This window comes from Gavia stellata, chromosome 3 (assembly GCF_030936135.1).
Source record: "Gavia stellata isolate bGavSte3 chromosome 3, bGavSte3.hap2, whole genome shotgun sequence".
Lineage (NCBI taxonomy): Eukaryota > Metazoa > Chordata > Aves > Gaviiformes > Gaviidae > Gavia > Gavia stellata.
In genome coordinates, this window is record NC_082596.1 from 72,498,260 (window position 1) to 72,517,725 (window position 19,466).

At 37.1% G+C, this 19,466-nt stretch overlaps 1 protein-coding gene across 2 annotated transcripts in view; it reads left to right on the forward strand.

Moving 5' to 3' along the window:
- PTPN3 (protein tyrosine phosphatase non-receptor type 3) overlaps positions 1-19,466 on the forward strand; it is a 97,930-nt gene that overhangs the window by 40,618 nt on the left and 37,846 nt on the right. The window contains exons 11-13 of one of the 2 annotated variants that reach the window (XM_059836170.1): positions 5,348-5,520; positions 10,582-10,716; positions 12,219-12,395. In XM_059836170.1, the coding sequence (XP_059692153.1) occupies positions 5,348-5,520; positions 10,582-10,716; positions 12,219-12,395 (485 nt within the window). The remainder of the gene's footprint in view (positions 1-5,347; positions 5,521-10,581; positions 10,717-12,218; positions 12,396-19,466) is intronic. The other variant, XM_059836171.1, reaches the window with a different exon arrangement.

Consider the following 19,466-nt stretch of genomic DNA (forward strand, 5'->3'; position numbering starts at 1 on the left):
TTGCTCAAGTGGTCATGTTTTTGGTTTTTTTTTTTTTTTGCCTTTAAAAGTTAAGACAACAGAAGGCTCTGTGGTAACTTGCCTTTGAAATTCTGTTTTGTTAACTTACCCTTGCTACTGTGGTCCTTTTATGCTTGCTCTGTTTCCCATTTTTGTTTCCTTTCCAGCATGGAATCTTTTCACACTCAGTTTGTTGAACTGTATCTTACCCATGTCGGTTTCTTCTCCCTTGGCGGCTTGGGGGAAATGCAGATCTTCATCCTTTCTCCAGTATTTTGTAACCTAGTGTATTTCCCTTTCTTGCTAGCATCTGCTGCTCTTTTCTTTGATGCTCTCCCTGCCCAGTAGACTGCCTCACTGCAGTGAATCTAGTAAACAGCTGCTTATCCCATCTAGGAGGACTGTGTGAGTTCCCTTCTGCTTATGGGGCTCAGAGTTCTGGGAGAAAGGAAGGTACCTGGGGAAAAGGACAGGTCTGCAACTGAAAGACGTGAGGTTGGAAAGGGGGATAGTGCATCTCCTGCTGCGTATAACATGGAGCACCTCAGAAGTTGGCAATATATGTGGAGATAGTTAACAAAACTGATGTACGTTAGAAAATTTAAGAGTAGTCTTCCTAATGCTGTGTGCTTTTTGCAGAATGGTTTTAATATTAGGCTATGTAATAAAGTAATCTTGATTACAGTATTGTACTGCCACAATATGAACAGATAAATTAAGCTATCTTTTGAGGAAGAGAAGAGAATATTTAATATGACAGGAAAAAATACAGAAATTACTGACCAGCAGATCTATAGATATTTTAATTCAGTTGAGGACAGAACTCAGATAGTAAAAGGTAAGTGTTAACTTATACCTAAACTTTATGAAGGCTGTTGTAAACTGCTAGGAGCTGTGTTACAAGAAGACCTCTTGACCCTCATCGATTAGAGGGTCTCCTGAACACAGATTGCTAGGGAGGGTTTTTTTACCCAAAAGGAGAATATTTCCATCTCGCCACCCTCCACAGTTTGGTGGGTATCTCCCAAATTTGAGGAGTGTGCATGTATGTACACATTCTTAATTTTCAGGGTTCTTGTGTGAACAAAGTTAGTATCTAGATATAGTGTTACTGCACTAATGCTTACACACATAGCATGCACAAATGAAACTGTTTTCTCTTTTGGGAGAGTGTGTCCTAACTCACCATAGAGGGGTCTTAAGTTTTCTGCAAGCTGTAAGTTTCTAAATAGATTGTTCATACGCACACTTGTCTCAGTCTTTTCAAATATATTTCACTGTATGAATAAATGAGTATTTGGCAAACCATTCTACTAGCTTGTGAGTGTAATTGTATTTGTATTACACTAGTGTAATTGTATGACACTCACAAGTATTACCTTCTTCTAGGTTTGAGGATTGAAAATTCACTGGTAAGGAGTCATTAAATTTGAAATATCTTCAAGTATACAAATATCAGCAACTGACAGCAATTTCCAAATGTGTCTGTGAGAATAAATGTAGAAACAGAACTGTTAAGAGTGGTTAGTAACAATGGATAGTAAAATGAGCGTGCTTACAGGCTTTTTTGGAATATGGAGGAATAAAGTGTCAATATGTAACAGTCGCTGGACTCGAAGGTCACATGAAATATGTGTGTTCGTTGCATAAAGACTGCTGTCAAAAGTTGAATTTCTCTTTCTGGAGACATGTGTCAGCTTTGAAGAGGGCAGCATTCTTAAAATTTGTTCAATTAAGCTTTTATTAAATTATGACAGTTCAAAGCCCGTGATTCTTTTAACTAATCTCCTCTTAAGTGATGATAGTTCTTTATTTCGTAACCTGCTGAGGTTACAGTAATGCACACTGTGTCGTGCTTAGAGAGCTACAGAACTGTAGGAAAAATAAGGCCAGCCGCATGACCTTTTTACTCTTTCTCTGTAGTTATGGAAAAAGCAGATCAGGTGTGCTATTAAATCTCCAGATATATCCATCCATGTCAGTTAGCCCCCTGTGCCTGAAATTTAGGGCAGCAAGTCTGCATGCCTGTTACTGCTTTGAAAAGCTTGCTGTCGCAGTGGGATGAGAGTGAGGGGGCAGCTGGACTGCTAGGGGTTTTCTCCAGAATGGCGGCTCGCTTGAGGGGTTTGTTGAGGGCAGATGACTGAGGTCACACCACTCTTTGGATTTATCAGATTTTTGCTTGGAAGTGCAGGAGGGAATAGGTAAATGAGGCTGAAAGTAAGGAAGGTGGAAGAAGATGGGGAAAGCAGAGCAGATACTGCATATTAGAGGGCCAGGTTTTACTAAAGATAGCAACAGTGCTATAACATTTCAGGGTTTTGTATGTCATATGTGGATTTCTTTGCAAAAATCTACAGAAAGTTCTCAAAGGCTACAAATGTGCAGTCATCTGGGATGTGCCATGTTTCATTCATTTATTCTCCTTATTTCTCTTACTCCTTTTTTCTTTCCTTATGCCCCCGTTCTGAAGACTCAACTTATCTCACTGTCTCCCTGCTACTTACCTCCTCTTTTACCCTCCCACTGCTTCAGTCGGTTGATCAGCTACTTGATAGAAGTATGCAGTATTTCAGTTTCTACTGAAGAGCTACATAAGGACTGAGGAGCAAGACTGATGAATCAGTGAATGTCTGATGCTATAAAAGCTCATGATATGTAGACTTAATGAAGGGTGCAAGATTTAAGGTAGGAATAGAAACTATGCTGGTTTACAGGCAACATTTTAAAGCTTCCAAAAATGAAATTTAACCACTGTGCCTATCTAATGCTTAACAAATCTTCCATTTTCTGCATATTAAAATGTATTTTTACTTGCTATGCTGTAGATATTTTCGAATTATCTGTGAATGGAATAGGCGTACATCTGATGAAAGTTCTTTCCTGATGCTGAAATAGCAAGAGACTCACTTTAGCCATTGAGAATTGTTCCCGTTACCTTAATGGCCACAAATTTCTCTAATCCTCATTTCTTGATAACTATTAAAATACCATTCTTTTGGAACTTGAGTTGAGAAGTATAATAGGCACTAGATCCTTGGATCCCGCTAAAATGCTCTTCACCTTTAAAACGATGCATAGATTTAATAGCACGACTTGCATGGTGGCCTATTATTGAACCGTATGGTTTTATTAACAAAAGATTTTGTTAATTTAAAAATTGGCTATGCTTTTTCTGAAACTTCTGGAAGTATTTATCCTAGTATAAGCCCATATTTAAACTTTTAGCCCACTTAGAAGTTGTTGAGAAGGTTCTGTAACAGTTGGGAAGAACGTACTTGTGGCTTAGAGAACAAGATTCATTACTATTTTAAAACCTAAATTTAAAACCAGAATATTAGATGTACTTAATTCCTTATCTTTACACTGTGGCTTTTAAGTATAATTCAGATATTAGGATAGTCTAATTTTGACAGCAATTGAAAGACCAGTATAGAATCACTTAGATTGGACACAACCTTTAAGATCATCGAGTCCAACCATACTCTAGGCCAACAAAAATAACTGTACACTTGCTTTAGTTGGTCTTGTGGAGTAGTGTAAAATGCTTCAAGTGGTATTCAGCCAACAGAGGGTATGTAAGAAATGCTGTTTGTCATTAAATCTTTAAGTGATGTATGCTTTTTATATTGCAAGAAATTCTGAGTTAAAATTTCACTATGATTGCACACTTTATTTTATCTAAGCTAATTAGAAGCAACTGTGGTGAACTGACAAAGATGAAGTGGTTCCAGTATACATGAGGCTCAAATAACAAACCCTACTTCTTAAAAAAACCAAAATTTAAAAAAAAAAATTACATATAGGGAAAACATGCCTGAAAGATTGCAATCAGTTAATGTTTTGCAGTGTCTATGTAAAATCAAGGGGCAAATCATTTTTATCTTTCTCTTGAGATTCTCATTGGTTTTCTAAAATAGTGACTTCAGTCATAGATTCTCTGAACTAGTCATAAAGTTACTTGCAGCATGTGGCATTGATCTTTGATACATGGCATTTGTAAAATGTTGCCTAGAAATAAAAAGAATACAAGAAAAACAAGTTGATTATTCCAGCCAAAATGGCCTGTAGTTACTTCCCAGTAGGGCTGTTGCTGTGAACAAACAAAAGGACAATGGCAACTAGAAATCAAGGTGTTATGCAGGTGGGACCTCTATTTCTTGCTGGACTGTATGAGGAAGAACTTTATTACGTCTTTCTGAGTCCTTTAATAAAAACGCTTTGCAACTCAAATCCTGACTTTCTCCAAAATCTGATCTAGAAAGAGAGCTTTACTGAGATGGTTGCCTGCCTAATTGTACACTGATGTGTCAAAATTCAGTCATAATTCAAAGCAGGTGGAAGAGATGAGTGATGAAATCAAAAACTTGGTTTTTTTCACTGAAGTGCTGAGCTGTGATAGCAATTAACTCAGGTCTCATGTTATCTTCCTTTCTCCTCTTTGCTTTACTCTTCATTCCACTTCCTTTGCATCAATAACTATATTAACTAACCCCAGCTATATCTTGTGCAAAACTCTCTTGAGCACTGGGATCTGAAATAGCTCAAGAAGTGCTACAGTTGGCAAGGGCATAAACATGGGTGGCACAATTGTGTTACACCTGTGTTTCACAGGCACTTTGGCACTGAAGCTGCAAGTAGGAGTTTGCACCAAGACACACAGGCTTTGTATTCTGCTTCCTTTTGATCTCCTCATTGTGGCCTTATGTTATCATTCAGAAAGCAGGATTGGATTTGAACAGCAGTAGCAGCAGCTCCAGTCCCATCACAACTACTTTCTTTCCCCCAAGATGGATCGCTGTTAACATCTTTAGTATCTTCTGAAAGGCTATCGAGCAGATGCTTTTTGCATACTATGGCTCTTGAAAGAACGTTATTGAATTGAAGCCTAATGTGAAGAGTTTGAATTCAAAGACTGAGGGGTTTTTTCCTTTCTACATTGCACTCTTCATGGAATGTTTAAAAGAGTTTTGTTTGTCATAGGAGGTCAAGATCTGACTGGAAACCTGAAACTATATTTAGCTGTTCAGTATTGTGCTTGTATATACAAAATCTTTACCACTCTAGACTTAAATATTTCAGTTTCTAATCCTTACAGTGTTAATGAAACTTCATAATTTTTCACTATTGCTTAAACTTTTAAAGTGTCCATTTTGCAGTTCAGAATTTCATGTAGTCACAGGGCTATTTTGGCCATCTCCAGCTTAAAATTTATTATATGCTGATTTTTTTGTTTTCCTAAATGCATTTTTCCTATTTAAGCTAAAAGTAATGGTGTTTTATGAGCTTGTTTACTGTATTTGATCTGCTTGTATATATTGAAACATGGTATTTCCTACTGTTACAGAACGAATCCAGAGAGCATATTGTTGCCTTCAACATGTTAAATTACAGAGCATGCAAAAATCTATGGAAATCTTGTGTGGAGCATCACACATTTTTTCAGGCAAAGAAGTCACTACCTCATGAAAAAAAGATATTGTCACATTATTGGACCCTGGGTTCTAGAAATCCAGCAAAGTAAGTATTGTGTGAAAGCGCGTTTTGCTTTGTAATGGGAACGGGAGGATTTGTGTCAGTGATAGCTCAAGTTTGAGTGGCAGTGTTCAGTTCTGCCCACAGCTGTGTCCCAGTCTGTATGTGAACCATTTGACAAATTATATAGCTGTAGTTTCACTTTCTGCAACGTGGTATCATTACAATAGAACTTTTCTTATCATTTCCTAAAAAGGTATTTGAATATAACTATGTTTAACTGGTATTGTTTCAACTTGCTGTTTCAGTTTGAGGTATAAAAACACTAGAAAGTAAAAATGTCATGTAGCTAATGATCCAATATGGGAATTTGCAGAACAGATCTGTTTCGAACTGTTTACCCCTTAGTGTCATATACATACTCTGTTTAATATATTAGGGCAATTTTTGGAGTGCATCCAATTTTTGAGTGCAACCACTTATTACTGACATTGAGATGAAAAGCTTTGTCCCATCCGAGTATTCCAGATACCACTTCTGTGACACTTCTAATCTTTTATTTGCCTCATTGGGTTCTGCTAGTCATGGATCTGGCGGTTTCATAGCGGTATCTAAGATCTAGTTCCCCGGAAGTAATACTTCAGAGCCTGTAATTTTGCTATATGAACTTGGGATTGTTCCTTCCCATATGCACGAACTGGGCCTTAAGTTCATTAAACTTCATCTGCCAGTTTGTCTAGTCACTTCTGCATTTCTTCAAAATTCACCTTTATTTTTGCCATACTGTGTGATTACTATCTTCAGTAAACTTCGTTCACTCTTTTTCTAGATCACTAGCGAATGTGTTGAACAGAAGAGCCTCCAACAGATATCACTCTAAGACTTCACTGCTGATCTTTATTCACTATAGATCTAAAACATTTTTTTTTTCTATTCTCTCTTTTATGGCAAAAGTAAACAAGTAATTCCTCCAAGTGAGGACCATATTCCTGAGCTCCTTAGTTTCTTTATGGGTTTGAGGGACCTTGTCAAATGCCTTTTTGAAATCCTGAAGAGATTAAATCATCAGTTTGAAGTGGGAGGTTATGCTCAAGTAGTTCTGCTTAGAGGCTTTTAGATTTTTTTTAGTATGTATCAGTCCTGGTGACTTATTTCATTATGTTGATTTGTTTTATTGTTTCATTTATCAGCAATTCAGCTACAAAGGTGTCATGTTGTGTGTCATCATAGTCTCGTCTATGTCCCGTCCCTGTCCGTCCCCAGCCCCCTAAAAAAATTCTATCATGAAACATACCAAAAATCTTTCATGGTAATAGTGAATGAAAAAGGAAGTCTTATGTCATTATCTTCTCTGAATGGGAGGTTTTAGGGGGTTCTTCAGTCCTTTGATCATCTGTAGTCTCTGTAGACCCTCTGGAAACCTGCTTGTTCTGATGATTTTTGAAGAAGTATTTTATTGTTTTGTTTTTGTTTGTGGGTGGTGTTTGTTTGTGGGGTTTTTGGAATGTGGTCCCTTAATAGTTTAACTAGACTTTACATTTAATTTGTCAGACAGTTTCTCATTTTCCTATTTGGATAAGCTTCAACTTTTGAATGATGTCGTCATACTTCAGACAGCTTCCCAGACTTTGGTCGCTGGCTGGCTTTTCATACTGTCATGCCTCTTTAGATATTGCAGAAATTCATACTAAGTGGACTAGTATTGCTTGTAAATGAAGCCAGTTAACCCATGGGGTCTGTCCAACAGTAAGAAGATTGATGAAATATTATGTCTTCTGCTGGAGTGGAATTCCATATTTTCACCTGGTACTAGATCATAGCTGAAACAAGTGAAAACCAGTAGCTGTATGAGCAGTAAACTAATTTTCTAGCTTTTTACAGATCTATATTTTGAGAATTAGCTTCTCTATGGGGTGATATGAACTTGTTCTTCCTATAGTGAAGGTTTTGAGGAGGTGACTTTCTCAAAGCTTGTAGGATTGTCATGTCCTGGAGTCCTTATTTCTCTCGAATTTGCAAACAGATTCAAAATCCCTATGCTTGTATATACCCACGGAGGCACATGCATTGCACAGCCCTTGTAATCTTAAGAAAGAAAACTACCAGTTTAGTATCATTCCAATTTTTACCAAACATTTGCTTTTTGGCAAATTTACTGTTACAAACTCTTAATAGACTGTAGCATGCAGGATAGTTCTCATTGTTGAACTAAGTTACTAAGAAAGACTTTTTTTCAAGTAATTTCGTGTTCTGAGGTATTAACTCTGGTGAATTGCTTATTTCAGCTCTTAAGGAATCTCTAGGGAAAACTGTTCATTGTGATATCTTCCATCAGCTTAATGATATACTCTGTACTAATGCATTCTTTGGCCTTATTTATGCCAGCAACAAGCGTGAAATTTAGGGTCTATGTGAGGCAGAAATGACTCAGCAACCTTTACTATTGGAGACTGCTAAAGTACATAGGAAGCAACAGTAATTTTGGAAGAATTCAGTAGCTCCTATCAACTTGGACACTGTCAATCAGCAAATTATTTTCTCAAATGATTTAAGAAAAGGTGTGAACAAGTCACTTCTGAAGTCATCTGTCATATATTGAAAATTTTCACTTTCCCACTTGTTTGTGATTGTGGAATGCTGTAAGAGACAGCACAAGCTTACGCATTCCTTTTCAAGGATGGCTCTGAGCTCATGTGGAAGCTATGCAACCGAAAAAGGGATTCTGTATTCTCCCTTATGAAAAGGAGCAAAATTTTGCATTGAGTAAAAAAAAGCAGCCAAAAACACACACAAAACCCCCACCAACCACACCATACAACCCTGGAGGTTTTAAGATTGACTTGTCTTCAATAATTCTTTTCATACAACTTCTGTCAGCTTTGAAGGGGTTTACATTCAGGTTTTCCCACCTTAAATATCACAAGTTTTCCTCTGTAATTTGTAGCTTTCTTGTACTATGTTCTTTCACACTCATATTAGATAGATATCCTAGCATTTATTGCATCAGTTCAAATAGTTGAACTCTTGCAACCTTTTAGTACAGTTTCTTATTCACATATCTTGGTGCTCTTCTAGATTCTCTTAGCTTAAGGTGCTAGTGGAATTCCATTTAAATTAGGCTGCTGTGTTGTATAAATTGCCTGTAAGCCTTATTCTAAGGGCAGGCTGAATCACATCTCCCAGATTCTGAGAGGTAAGTTTACACAATGTTTCTGGACTGAATGCTGAATAACCTCTCCTAGGTGTATTCTCATTCCTTGTTGAAAAGCTAAAAATGTACCTATTTTTTCATAAAGGATTGCCTTGGTAATAGATGGGAACAAGGAACTGTCACCTCAAGATATTACAGTCCATTCCAGAAAGGCATTGGCAGCCTCTCAGTATGTTTGCTGAGAAATATTCTCGTATTTGACATCTGAAGAGCAGCTACTTGGAATTTAGGATTGTTTGTGTTATGTACCTTAACAGAAACATGTAGAGAATATTTTGTTAAATTGATTCTGTGATTGGGTTCTAAATAGGCTCTGGCTTCCATCATATGAGTTACATTGCGCCTCAGAAGTCACCTGCATTGGAAAATGTAGGAACAGGCACTTGTAAAAAAAAAGTAAAGCTGATTTATGCAAAATACGTGGAATTCTTCAAGATGCACTTCTCATAATGCATCCTCTTTTTCCACTCTCCCTCTCTGCTCCACCCATGTAAGGCTTCTTTGAAAGAACTCTTTGTTGTTGTAGAAGACCAGAGTAGTTGGTGCCTTGTCATTGGTATTCAGAAAACTTACAGAAATAAAATGCGTAATACAGGCAAAAGGTTCTCCTGACTTCATGGACTGTGTGTTTACTAAATTTAAAAACATACATGGGTAACTAATTTTGACATATAGATGCTTCATATTAAGTTTTCCCTCTTTGTTTTTTAAACTGGGAAAAGCTTTAAAAGTACGTGTTTAGAAGATGAAGGAATTTATTTGCTTTAAAATCTTGAACAAGATATGTAAAATAATTCAGAATATAAAAAAAGTTTTGGGTTGCTTTTTCTCTTTCACTTTTATAATCAAAAAGCAGTACAATGCAAAGTATACTTAAGGTTTGATATTAGCATGAGTAATATCCACAGCATAAACAACCTTTCTTTTTTTTTTTAATGCTATGTAAAATTGAGACATTTCAGCTCTATAGTAAAGTCCTCACATACTCTGCTATCCCAGCCACCCATTATGTACAGCTCAGGACCTAGTGAGCCAAAAGTGGTTTCTTTGTAACTCATAAATTGCTGCTTTTCCATGAGGAGAAATCCTAGGCCTGTAAACTTGAGGATGAGCAGTTTATTCCTCTCCTTGTCTTGTGGAATGCCATGTAAAAAGATGCATAAAAGTTAGTTTATCTCAATTTCAATCTACTTGAAAAATTTCTTTATGCTGCATAATTCCATTAGTAAGATACTTTCTGTTGCTTTCCTAGCTGAGTTTCTCATTCTGATGCAACCCTTATCCTGTCAGGTTCTTGTCACAAGAAGCAGTCCAGACTTGGAGATCCCCTTTGCATGTCAGCTCTTTCTCCAATGGTTTATTCCTATAGGAAACACTTTGCCCAAATGTGGCTTCCTTCTGGAAAGAGCGAATGGTCTGGTGTCATTCTTATTTGCTGAGGCAGCAGGTAGATGGTTAAAGTAGTCCTGTGTTCAGTGAAGCCATTAGTGAATTGTTAGCCCTTTGTGAGTTTTAACAGGGAATACCTAGAATCTTTTGCCTGTATTTGAACCATGTTTTGTCAGGCGCTTGGTTCAATGCCAATAGGCCATACTGAATTTCCTGTTTTCCCCTCCATCATCTTAAATACAATTAGGTTAAAAATAGCTCTCAGAAAAAGTTATTTTTACGCACGCTTGTGATTAGCATTGTAGCGGGATTAACAAACGGTTTTATTGCCACATGTGAAGGACAGAAAATGGCTCTGTGAGAATGCAAAAGCATAAGTAAGGAGGGGTAAGCACAGGGGACTCTAAAACACATGAATTATAAAATTGACTTTCATAGGCATATTTTATTACATTTGTGTTTTCTATGCAAAATAATTGACATCCAGTTTTTTTATTTCTTTTCAGGTCTGTAAACAGCCAGTGCTGCAGAAAAGTTATAGGTGGGATGGTTTGGAACCCCTCTATGAGACGATCTTTATCTGTTGAGCATCTAGAGACCAAAAGCCTTCCTTCTCGATCACCTCCTGTTACCCCTAATTGGTAAATCCAGTTTCAGCCTTTCTCATACCTTCCAGTCTCCTACCTTTTCTAACTGCATGTACTCTAGCAGAATAATTGTGTACGTATATGCTTATACATTGTTATTCTGAGAGTATATATGATGACAGGAGAACAGTGGGTGTCGCTTACCTCAACTTTATCAAGGCTTTTGATACTGTCTGCCAAAATATTATACCCAAGTTAAGATATGTTCTGGAAGGGTGGACAACAAGGTAGTTTTTAAAAAAAAATAAATGGCTGGATGACTGGACTCAGAGGGGAGTTGTTAATGGGTTGTACTCTACCTGGAGGCCAATAACAAGTGGAGTACTACAGGGGTCTATCTTGGGACCTGTGCTGCTTAACATCTTTATGAACTGGAGGAGGCAATGGAGTGCTTGTGCATAAAGTTTGCAGATAACACCGAACTGGGGGAATGAGCCCATAAGCTTGGGGGCAGGGCTGCTGTCTAAAGGGACATTGATAGGCTGGAGAAATGGGCCAATAGGAATGATATGAAATTCAATGAAGACAAATGCAAAGTCCTGGGAAGGAAGAACCCAGTGCAACAGTATTGTCTGCAACGCAACTTTCTGGAAAAGGACCTGGTAATCTTCGTAGGCAGCAAGCTGTATGTGAGCTATCTGGTGTGCCCTGGCAGCAAAGAAGTCCAACAGCAACCTGGCAGTATTAACAGAAGCATAGATGGTAGATCAAGGGAAGTGATTATCTCCCTTTTGCTCAGCATTTGTTAGACCTTATCTAGAATGATGCAGCTGCAGTACAAGAAAGACACTGACAAACTGGAGTGAACTCAACAAAGGCCACCAGTTACCAAGGTAGTGAGGAGGCTGGAGCACTTACAATATGAGGAGAGACTGAGAAAACTGCACTTGTTCAGCCTGGAGAAGAGGTTTCCCAGATGCCTAATAACAGCTTGGCAATACTTCAGAGGAGGCTAGCTAGAGGATGAGGCCAGGTTCTTCAGTGTTGCATGGTGGGAAGATGAGGCAGCAGGTATATGTTGAAACAAGTGAGGCTCTGTCTGGACATAATGAAAAACTGCTTCACCACAAGGATAGTTGAGCAGTGGTTGCTTAGAGAAGCGGTGTGGTCTCCATGCTTCAATTTTTTTGAGATCTGACTGGATAAAGCCTTAAGTAGCCTGCTCTGACCTCAGTTGACCCTGCTTTGAGCAAGAGGTTGGACCAGACGACCTCTATAGGTCCCTTCCAACCTGAATTATCCTCTGATAAGAACTTTAACAATACAGGTAGCATTTTAGAGGGGGAAAAACCAAATCAGTGTACTGAACCTAACAGTGTATGATTGCCTAGTATACCATAAAAAAATGTTTAAAAATCGGTTATTTAAAGAGAGGCTTATAGGCCTGTCATGAAGATTTCAGGACAGAGATTGCAATAGGATAGAAATTTCATTTTGATAAAGTTTTGTTAATTATTCTGATCTACAAACTTGTGTTTGTGTTCCTTATTTTTAAGGCGGAGTCCTAGACTACGTCATGAAATTCGTAAACCACGACACTCATCTGTAGATAACCTTACAAATGAGATTAGTTATATTACTGAAACGGAGGATGTTTTCTATACATATAAGGGCTCTCCAACATCAAAGGACAGTGATTCGGAGTTCTCTCAGAACCGTAGTCCACAGAGGAGGTAAGGACTTCTGCAAACAATCCATTGCCTATTTTGATTTTTTTTAAAAAACACCAAATAAGAAAACTAAACAGCTTCAGCATAAAACAATCATCATCGGTTATAATATTAAAATTAGTTAAAACAGTTTTATGTTTGCATAAGCTTTATTTTGACAAATTGCTAAACTGCAAATGCCATGATACAAAATGACAAGTTAAAAACAAACCAACCCTTCATCACTAAACAATTCTCAGTAGTTGAGCTCTCAGTAAAATTAGAGAAGCTATTAAGGCACGCCTGTTCATATCTGTAATATCCTGTTTCCTAGTAGCTTTTGCAACCCTTTCCTACCAGTTATAAACTCTTCCTTTTTTGGGGGGTGGAAGACTTAACGTAGTCTTTCAAGAATTCACTTATGTTCGGCATCATCAGCTCAGCATTGTCAGTTGAAAGAGGTACTGCATTTGAGTAAACACAAGAACATAATAATCCTAGCGGTCATCCATCTTTTTCTTCCTCAGAGGAATTGTAGATTGCTAGTCTAAAGGCAGTCTCTGCTTTTTGCCTTGAGGCATTTTTGCTCTATTCCTTGAGGACCAACTTTCTTCTCCCCTGCAGCCGTCTAACCACTGCTACTTTTGCTTCCAGGGCTTGAAGTGCCTATCTTTATGCACTGATTATTTGTTTGCTCATATATTACATTTTGTCTGTGGCCTCACTCTTATCTTATAGAGGCATTTCTTAATGAGTAATTTCAGATTAACACAATATTAGCTTCAGCAATAATGTACAAAGTCATTGATTGTTCAGTCTCAAAAAGAAAACAAAGCTACTTTAAAACTTTCAGCTAGGAAGAATACTATATATTAAAATGCAGGTTCCTTTGTAATGTTACAAAGCAAAATGGTTTCTATTGATCCCTAGTAACTTTAAGGCAAGATGTATTTTGAGAAGCAATGTATTAATGGAAGGTGATAGGACTCACCTACCTCTATGATAGTGTATGCATATTTGGAGTTCGTCACTGCGGTGTTTTAAATTTTTTTCTATTTTTCTGACTGGAAGTCATGAACCTTAGTACTAGTAGTGTCAGTAATAGCCATGATAATATATAAAAGTGATGCCTCTAGATGTTGTGAATAGTCATAGATAGGAAGCCATGTCTTCCCTGTGTTTTAACATTTACAGATCATACACTTTTAGAAGTATTTTCTGAGTAAAAATAATGAGGCAGATCATAAGAAGAGATGATGAGGGTAGAAGCTGTAGACAGAAAAGTAAGTTTCCATGCTGTGTACTGTGACTGGCAGATTGTTTCCTGCCTTTGTCACTCCTCCCAGTTAGTACATTGTTGGGTTTTTTCTTCTATTTTCCTTTTTTTTCCCCTGTAGTTTTTTTCCTTTCCTTCCTGTTTCACTCTTCCTATACTTACTGAGAACGGAGTGGGAAAGCCTGCTTTTATGCTGTTTCTCAGTCAGTGACAATTTTCTGAGCACTAAATGATTATGCTGTATCTGAATAGTATCACTCACTATGGAGAGGATTACTGTTATTACTTCACATAAACCAAATTTTCTATACGTCTTATCCCCAACACATTCTTGGTTTCTTGGGTATGTTTATAATATTTGATAATCTGCAGGTAACTGAAAAACATTTGCATAAATCTGATTAATTTAAATTTGAAGTGCGTGTTTAGGAAGGAGAATGTAACACATGGAATGAATTATGTTTGTTGTGTTGACTGTTAGACTTCCGTGAAGTAAAATGGTCATTAATACTTTTCTTTTTAACAATTGAGGTAAAATATACAGTGACCATACAAATCAAATGTTTCTTCTCTACACTGAAGTTTTCAAGTTTGTTAGTCCAACGTTCCAGTTTTTCTTCTTTTATATTCTTACATTAGTCATTAATTGCTTCACTACCCTTGTTGAAAGATGGAAAGTAAAATTAAGTATATATGTGTAGTCAAATCATTTTTTCCCTGAATGCTTTATTGAAAGAGGGAATTTTACCCTATCAGCTAAATCTGTTTTATAACAAAAAAGTTTAACTTGCATATCTTCAGTATTAAATATGGACAAACACTTGTCCTGGACTTCTGCCACACTTCAGGAATATTTAGATATTAACTATAAATCACCTTGCAGTGTATGGATAAAACCAACTTACCTATTTTTACCATGCTGGTCTTTAGTAGATTTGAATTGACATAACTGAAACGTTATGGAAAAATATTGAAATTGTAAATCTGGTTTTCTTTTTCCTTAGAGGAGAGCCAAGAGTAGCTTCTCATAGTCCTGCTAACATATGTTGTCTTTAGAGGGCTCTTTTTTTACTGCCTACCCTGCCATCTGAGACTATCAGAAAAGGTGTTAGTTGGTGCTAATTATAACTAATGAGTAGCTTTGATATGGAAAAAAAATCTGAAAAATTTTTGAGAACTACTAGCAAACAACTGTAAGATACTGATTTTTCATTGCTGAATTGTTACATTGGGGACCTCAAATCTTAATTATAATCATGCAGCTGCTTGATTTTTGTAAACTAAATATATTTACATCCATTTCATTTACTGTAGCTGAAGCTCAAGACTGTGCAAGCTGCAGTTAGCACGAGAAATGGGTCTTCCCTATTTTTCAGGCTGCCGTCAGTGTTTCAGAGGTGGGGGGATAGCTTTCACCTGTTTCACTTAAGCGCCTGGGTAATGTCTTAAGTCCTTTTTGTCAAAATGACAAGTGGCCCAAGATAGACCTACCTTCAAACTGGTCTGTTGTGATATAGTGCTTTTTGAGAAAAATATATAGGTAAAATTTGTATAACAATACTGACTGTGTACCTAATCCTACCAAGGCACATTTGGAACCTTGGTGGGTATCAGAACTGTAGAAGCCACCACTGCTGGCAGAGTACATACTCCTGCACTTATTTCCCTATACACCTTTTTTTACCTCCTGACGATACCAACTATAATTATTTTCTTAAAAATCGATTTTCTTCCTTGCTGTGTTTACTCACTTAAGGGAATCAGTCAAGTTTTGTTTTCTGTCTATAAAACAGTACACAATTTAGAAAACAAATTATGTGGAACAGCTCTTAGTTTAGAGGGCATAAAACACATCAGTTATTAACATTTCTTTTTCCATTTCTTTAAATATGTTGTACTGTAGCAACATATCAACACCTAGAACTATGTTTACTGTTAAATGCTTTTAAATAAGCATGGTGGAGATGAGGGCCAAGAAGATTTTGTCGTTTATTATACTGTTTCTCTGAAGAATACGGTGATTGTTTTAAAACAATGTACTTTGTGTGAACATTCTACCTTCTAACTGAAATTTATGAGGTATATCCTACAGGCTGTGACTGGAAAAAGGAAAATTAGAAAATAGAGCAAACCAGGTGCATAGGTGAACTACAGAAAACCAGGGCAAGCTTGTGAGTCTCGTGTTGGTGTAGCTAGACTGCTTCTGCTACCCAAATTATCTAAGGTACTTTCACATTCAAGTATAATTTGAGGCTCAGACATAGTGAAAAGAAGCAATTTTTCTCTCTTGGATTAGTGTCTGCAGAAAAGATTGGAGCTGTCTATTACTTATGTATTATAGACAAAAAATTGCTCTAATCCCAAATTAACATGTATTAAATAGAGCTTTATTCACAGGGCATGAATAGGTTTGCCTATCTAAGCCAACCATCTCAAATCACAGCTGCATACAAAACCTGTCATCAAAGACAGTGCTGAAGAGGACTTCAAGAGGACTTTTGTTTAGCCCAGGGCTCCCCAGCCTTTGTGAAGAAAGATTCCCCTGTCAGTTCTTTCTCCTCTTTGTTGCCCTGCTGCTGTCCGACTCATCTGACTGCTACTGCCACTGCAAAATTAACACTAACACAGACATGGAGCCCACACTGAGCCTTCTGAAGTCTCATAGGTTGCTTTCTGTGTTATACCACACTTTTTGTTATGGCTGTGCCTCACCAGTTAAGAACAGGTAATCTAGTCTATCTTCTGACTATATGTTGTACTTGCTCTGTCACTGTATTTATCCCATGTCTACATACATATGCACCTGCTACTACTATAATTTTGTTTTTAAAATGACTTCAAGAATAATATTGAGATAAAACATACCGGTTTTCAGTTAAAATTGACTTTCCCTAGTCTTGACTTCAGCTTCCTGAAGGTGTTTTTCTTGAGGTTTGCATTTTCTTCATTGAAGCACTACTGCTACTGACTTACTACATTTCTTATTTTAAGCAAGGTAGAAAACCTCTCTGTTCTGTGAGGTTACATATCTTATCTTCAGATGTCCTTAAACACTGAGGTACACAACAGGGAAGAGTTATGAATATGAAGTCTTATGGCTTTCATTTAAGATGGAAAATAAATTAAATTATATTGTGAGGCCTTAGTATTTCTAAAGTTAACTCTGCTGAAAAGCTGCTTTAATTTGTGGGGTTTTTTTTCCAAGTTGTGTCATAGCAACAGGCTACCTGGCATTAACCCATCCTGACCATCTACTATCCTGATATAGGTAGTCTGAATAGAGCTCCTGGAAGAGCTTGCCTTTGAGAAAAATGTTTCCCTTTCAGTGTAACAGGTTTAAACCACAGCTGGTTATTTTCAAGGACAGGCTGATGGACTTGTGCAGGGAATTCTTTTTGATCACAGTTTTCTCTTTTTTTAGCCTGATATGGTACCTGAAGTTTACCACTGTTGCAGTTTTTCTTGATAAAGGTACCAGTAGAGTTTCCAAATTTGGAATGAGGAAAGCCTCACTGGTGTAGAGGAAAAAAATCATTATAGATATGCCTTTCTGTGACACTAATGCAAGCTGTATGCTCCTGTGTCATTTGAGGGCAAAAGGCAGCAGTAAAAATGAAGTAGTCATATTGAAGTATGTGACACTGTTTCAGGACCAGGTTGGGAAATTCCAAAATGTCTTCAATTTAAGCAGTAACTTTCAAATCTAATTCGGCTTTAACTGGGGCAATGGGCTGATTATGTTTTGGAATCGTGTATTCTGACATGCTGGATCTTGTATCAGATGGCATTTTTTGTCTGGAAAGACTGCACTGTCCATCCCCAGTGCAAGCTCTTCTTCTCAGTATTGACATTTCTTTTTTTAAAAAAATAAATTTAAAATGTAGCTACTGTATAGGGAATGTAACTTAATGCTTGTCACACCCAGTACTTCATGTGTAGAATCCTTCACTGATGAGCTGTTACAAGAACAGAAAAAAGAATGAAAGAAACTAACTTACCACTTACCTTCAAGTAAATAAGTGAAAATTGAAACTACTAAAATGAGTTTGCTTGTTTCCTTATGTTTAAGTATTTGTGTAAATTAAAAATCTGTAGGTTTAAATTTTTCAATAATATGCATTTTAAACACTTGGTGAACTTAAAATACCAAGATCTGATGTTTCCCATGAAAACAGAGACATGTAACTGAGTAGTATCTAAGGAGCTTTGAACTTTAATTTTCCCTGTCTGTTCCTTTCCTTTTTCTCAAGCATCTTCTGGTGCCTGAGGTGTGATACAGATGTTCACACTTCACAGTGAAATCAGAAATGAAAGCGAATGAATGAATGTCAAGAAATGAAAACTGAAAACAACTGTGTTGTTTAATGCTCTTAACCTCCAAGAAACCAGCTGTGGGAAACTGCATGGTTTTCAGCCAGTCCCTATGAAAAGAGAATAATATCCTCCACTCTTTCCCTGTTCATGGATTTAAGGTTCTAATCCATCTTTGTGGGAAGACAGTGTGTTGTTACCAACACCCACACTTGCCCCTTAATTGAATGTTGTCTCATTAAAGTAAGCTGGTGTTTCTTTCAGGCAAGAAGGTATTAGAAGCAACGGTTACTGAAACAAACAGGTTTCTCTGTGGTTCAGGATAATCTTATTCATGTTACCTATGCAGGATCAATTTCTACTGTATGTGAGGAGCAGAGCTTATTTTTGACCCTGTAAATTCAGGTTTAATGGCTATGCTTTTTTAAAGTGTTTTTATACTACAGGTGGAATAGTTTGTAGTGTTAATACAGCTGTTGCTTGCCCTCTTAATACCCTTTTTCATGTTTTGGAACACACTTTTCTGAGTGGGGAGGTACATGTTAGTAAGAATTTATAACTATGTATATAAGGTGCGATTTTAAGGGAAAAATAACTGGATTATTGGCTTGGAAAAGTTACCTGATAAAGCTGTGTGGTGGGTCTTGCTACTTGAACTGTATTCGGTTTCTCTTGTTCATTCTGTAATTAAATAAACCAAAGATTTCTGTTTGGTTTAGAACAGCAGACTGCGTAGGAACAAGTGTTTTGGTAGTTTTTTAGAGTAGATTTAGTGGCCTAATGGAAAAGACAAGCTGTGAAATTTTCTGTTTAACCTGTATTTCAGGAACAAGCTTATTGTTAAACATATTTCTAAGTGATGAGATATAGTATCAGTCAGTAAGAAAAACTTACTGACAGATGAGGCATTATAGATCTTATATTTAAAGTCATACATTGATTGGTGAGATAAATCTGGCTAGTTATTCATAGATGTGAGCGTACGATGTATGAGGAGAACCAGAAGGCTGGGGGCGTTGAGGAGGGGTCGGTCGCATTGTTGTCTTACTCTGCCAAAAGAGGGTTATCAAGAATATGGAGCCAACTCTTCTTGGAGGTGCACAGCAAAAACATGTGAGGCAATGGACACAAGTTACAGCAAGGGAAAAGTTCAAAAGACAGTAGGGAAGAAAAAAAATCACGCTGAGATTAGTTAAGCCCTTGTACACATTGACAGAAAGGTGAAGGTGTTTCCATCCTTGGAGAACATCAAAACACAACATGACAAGGACCTGAACATCCTCATCTAACTTTGATGTTGGCTGTTCTTTGAACAAGAGTTTAGGTGATCTCTCAAGATCTCTTCCAACCTAAATTACTTTAAGTCTACAATTCTACTTGTTATAAATGCAATATATTCCTACATAAGCTTTTCTCTTAAACATGCTTGCAGAGCTATAAATTTCTTCAACTTATATTATAAAACTATCTTTTGCTGGTGATATAGATGGCATAATGTGTATAGTGCC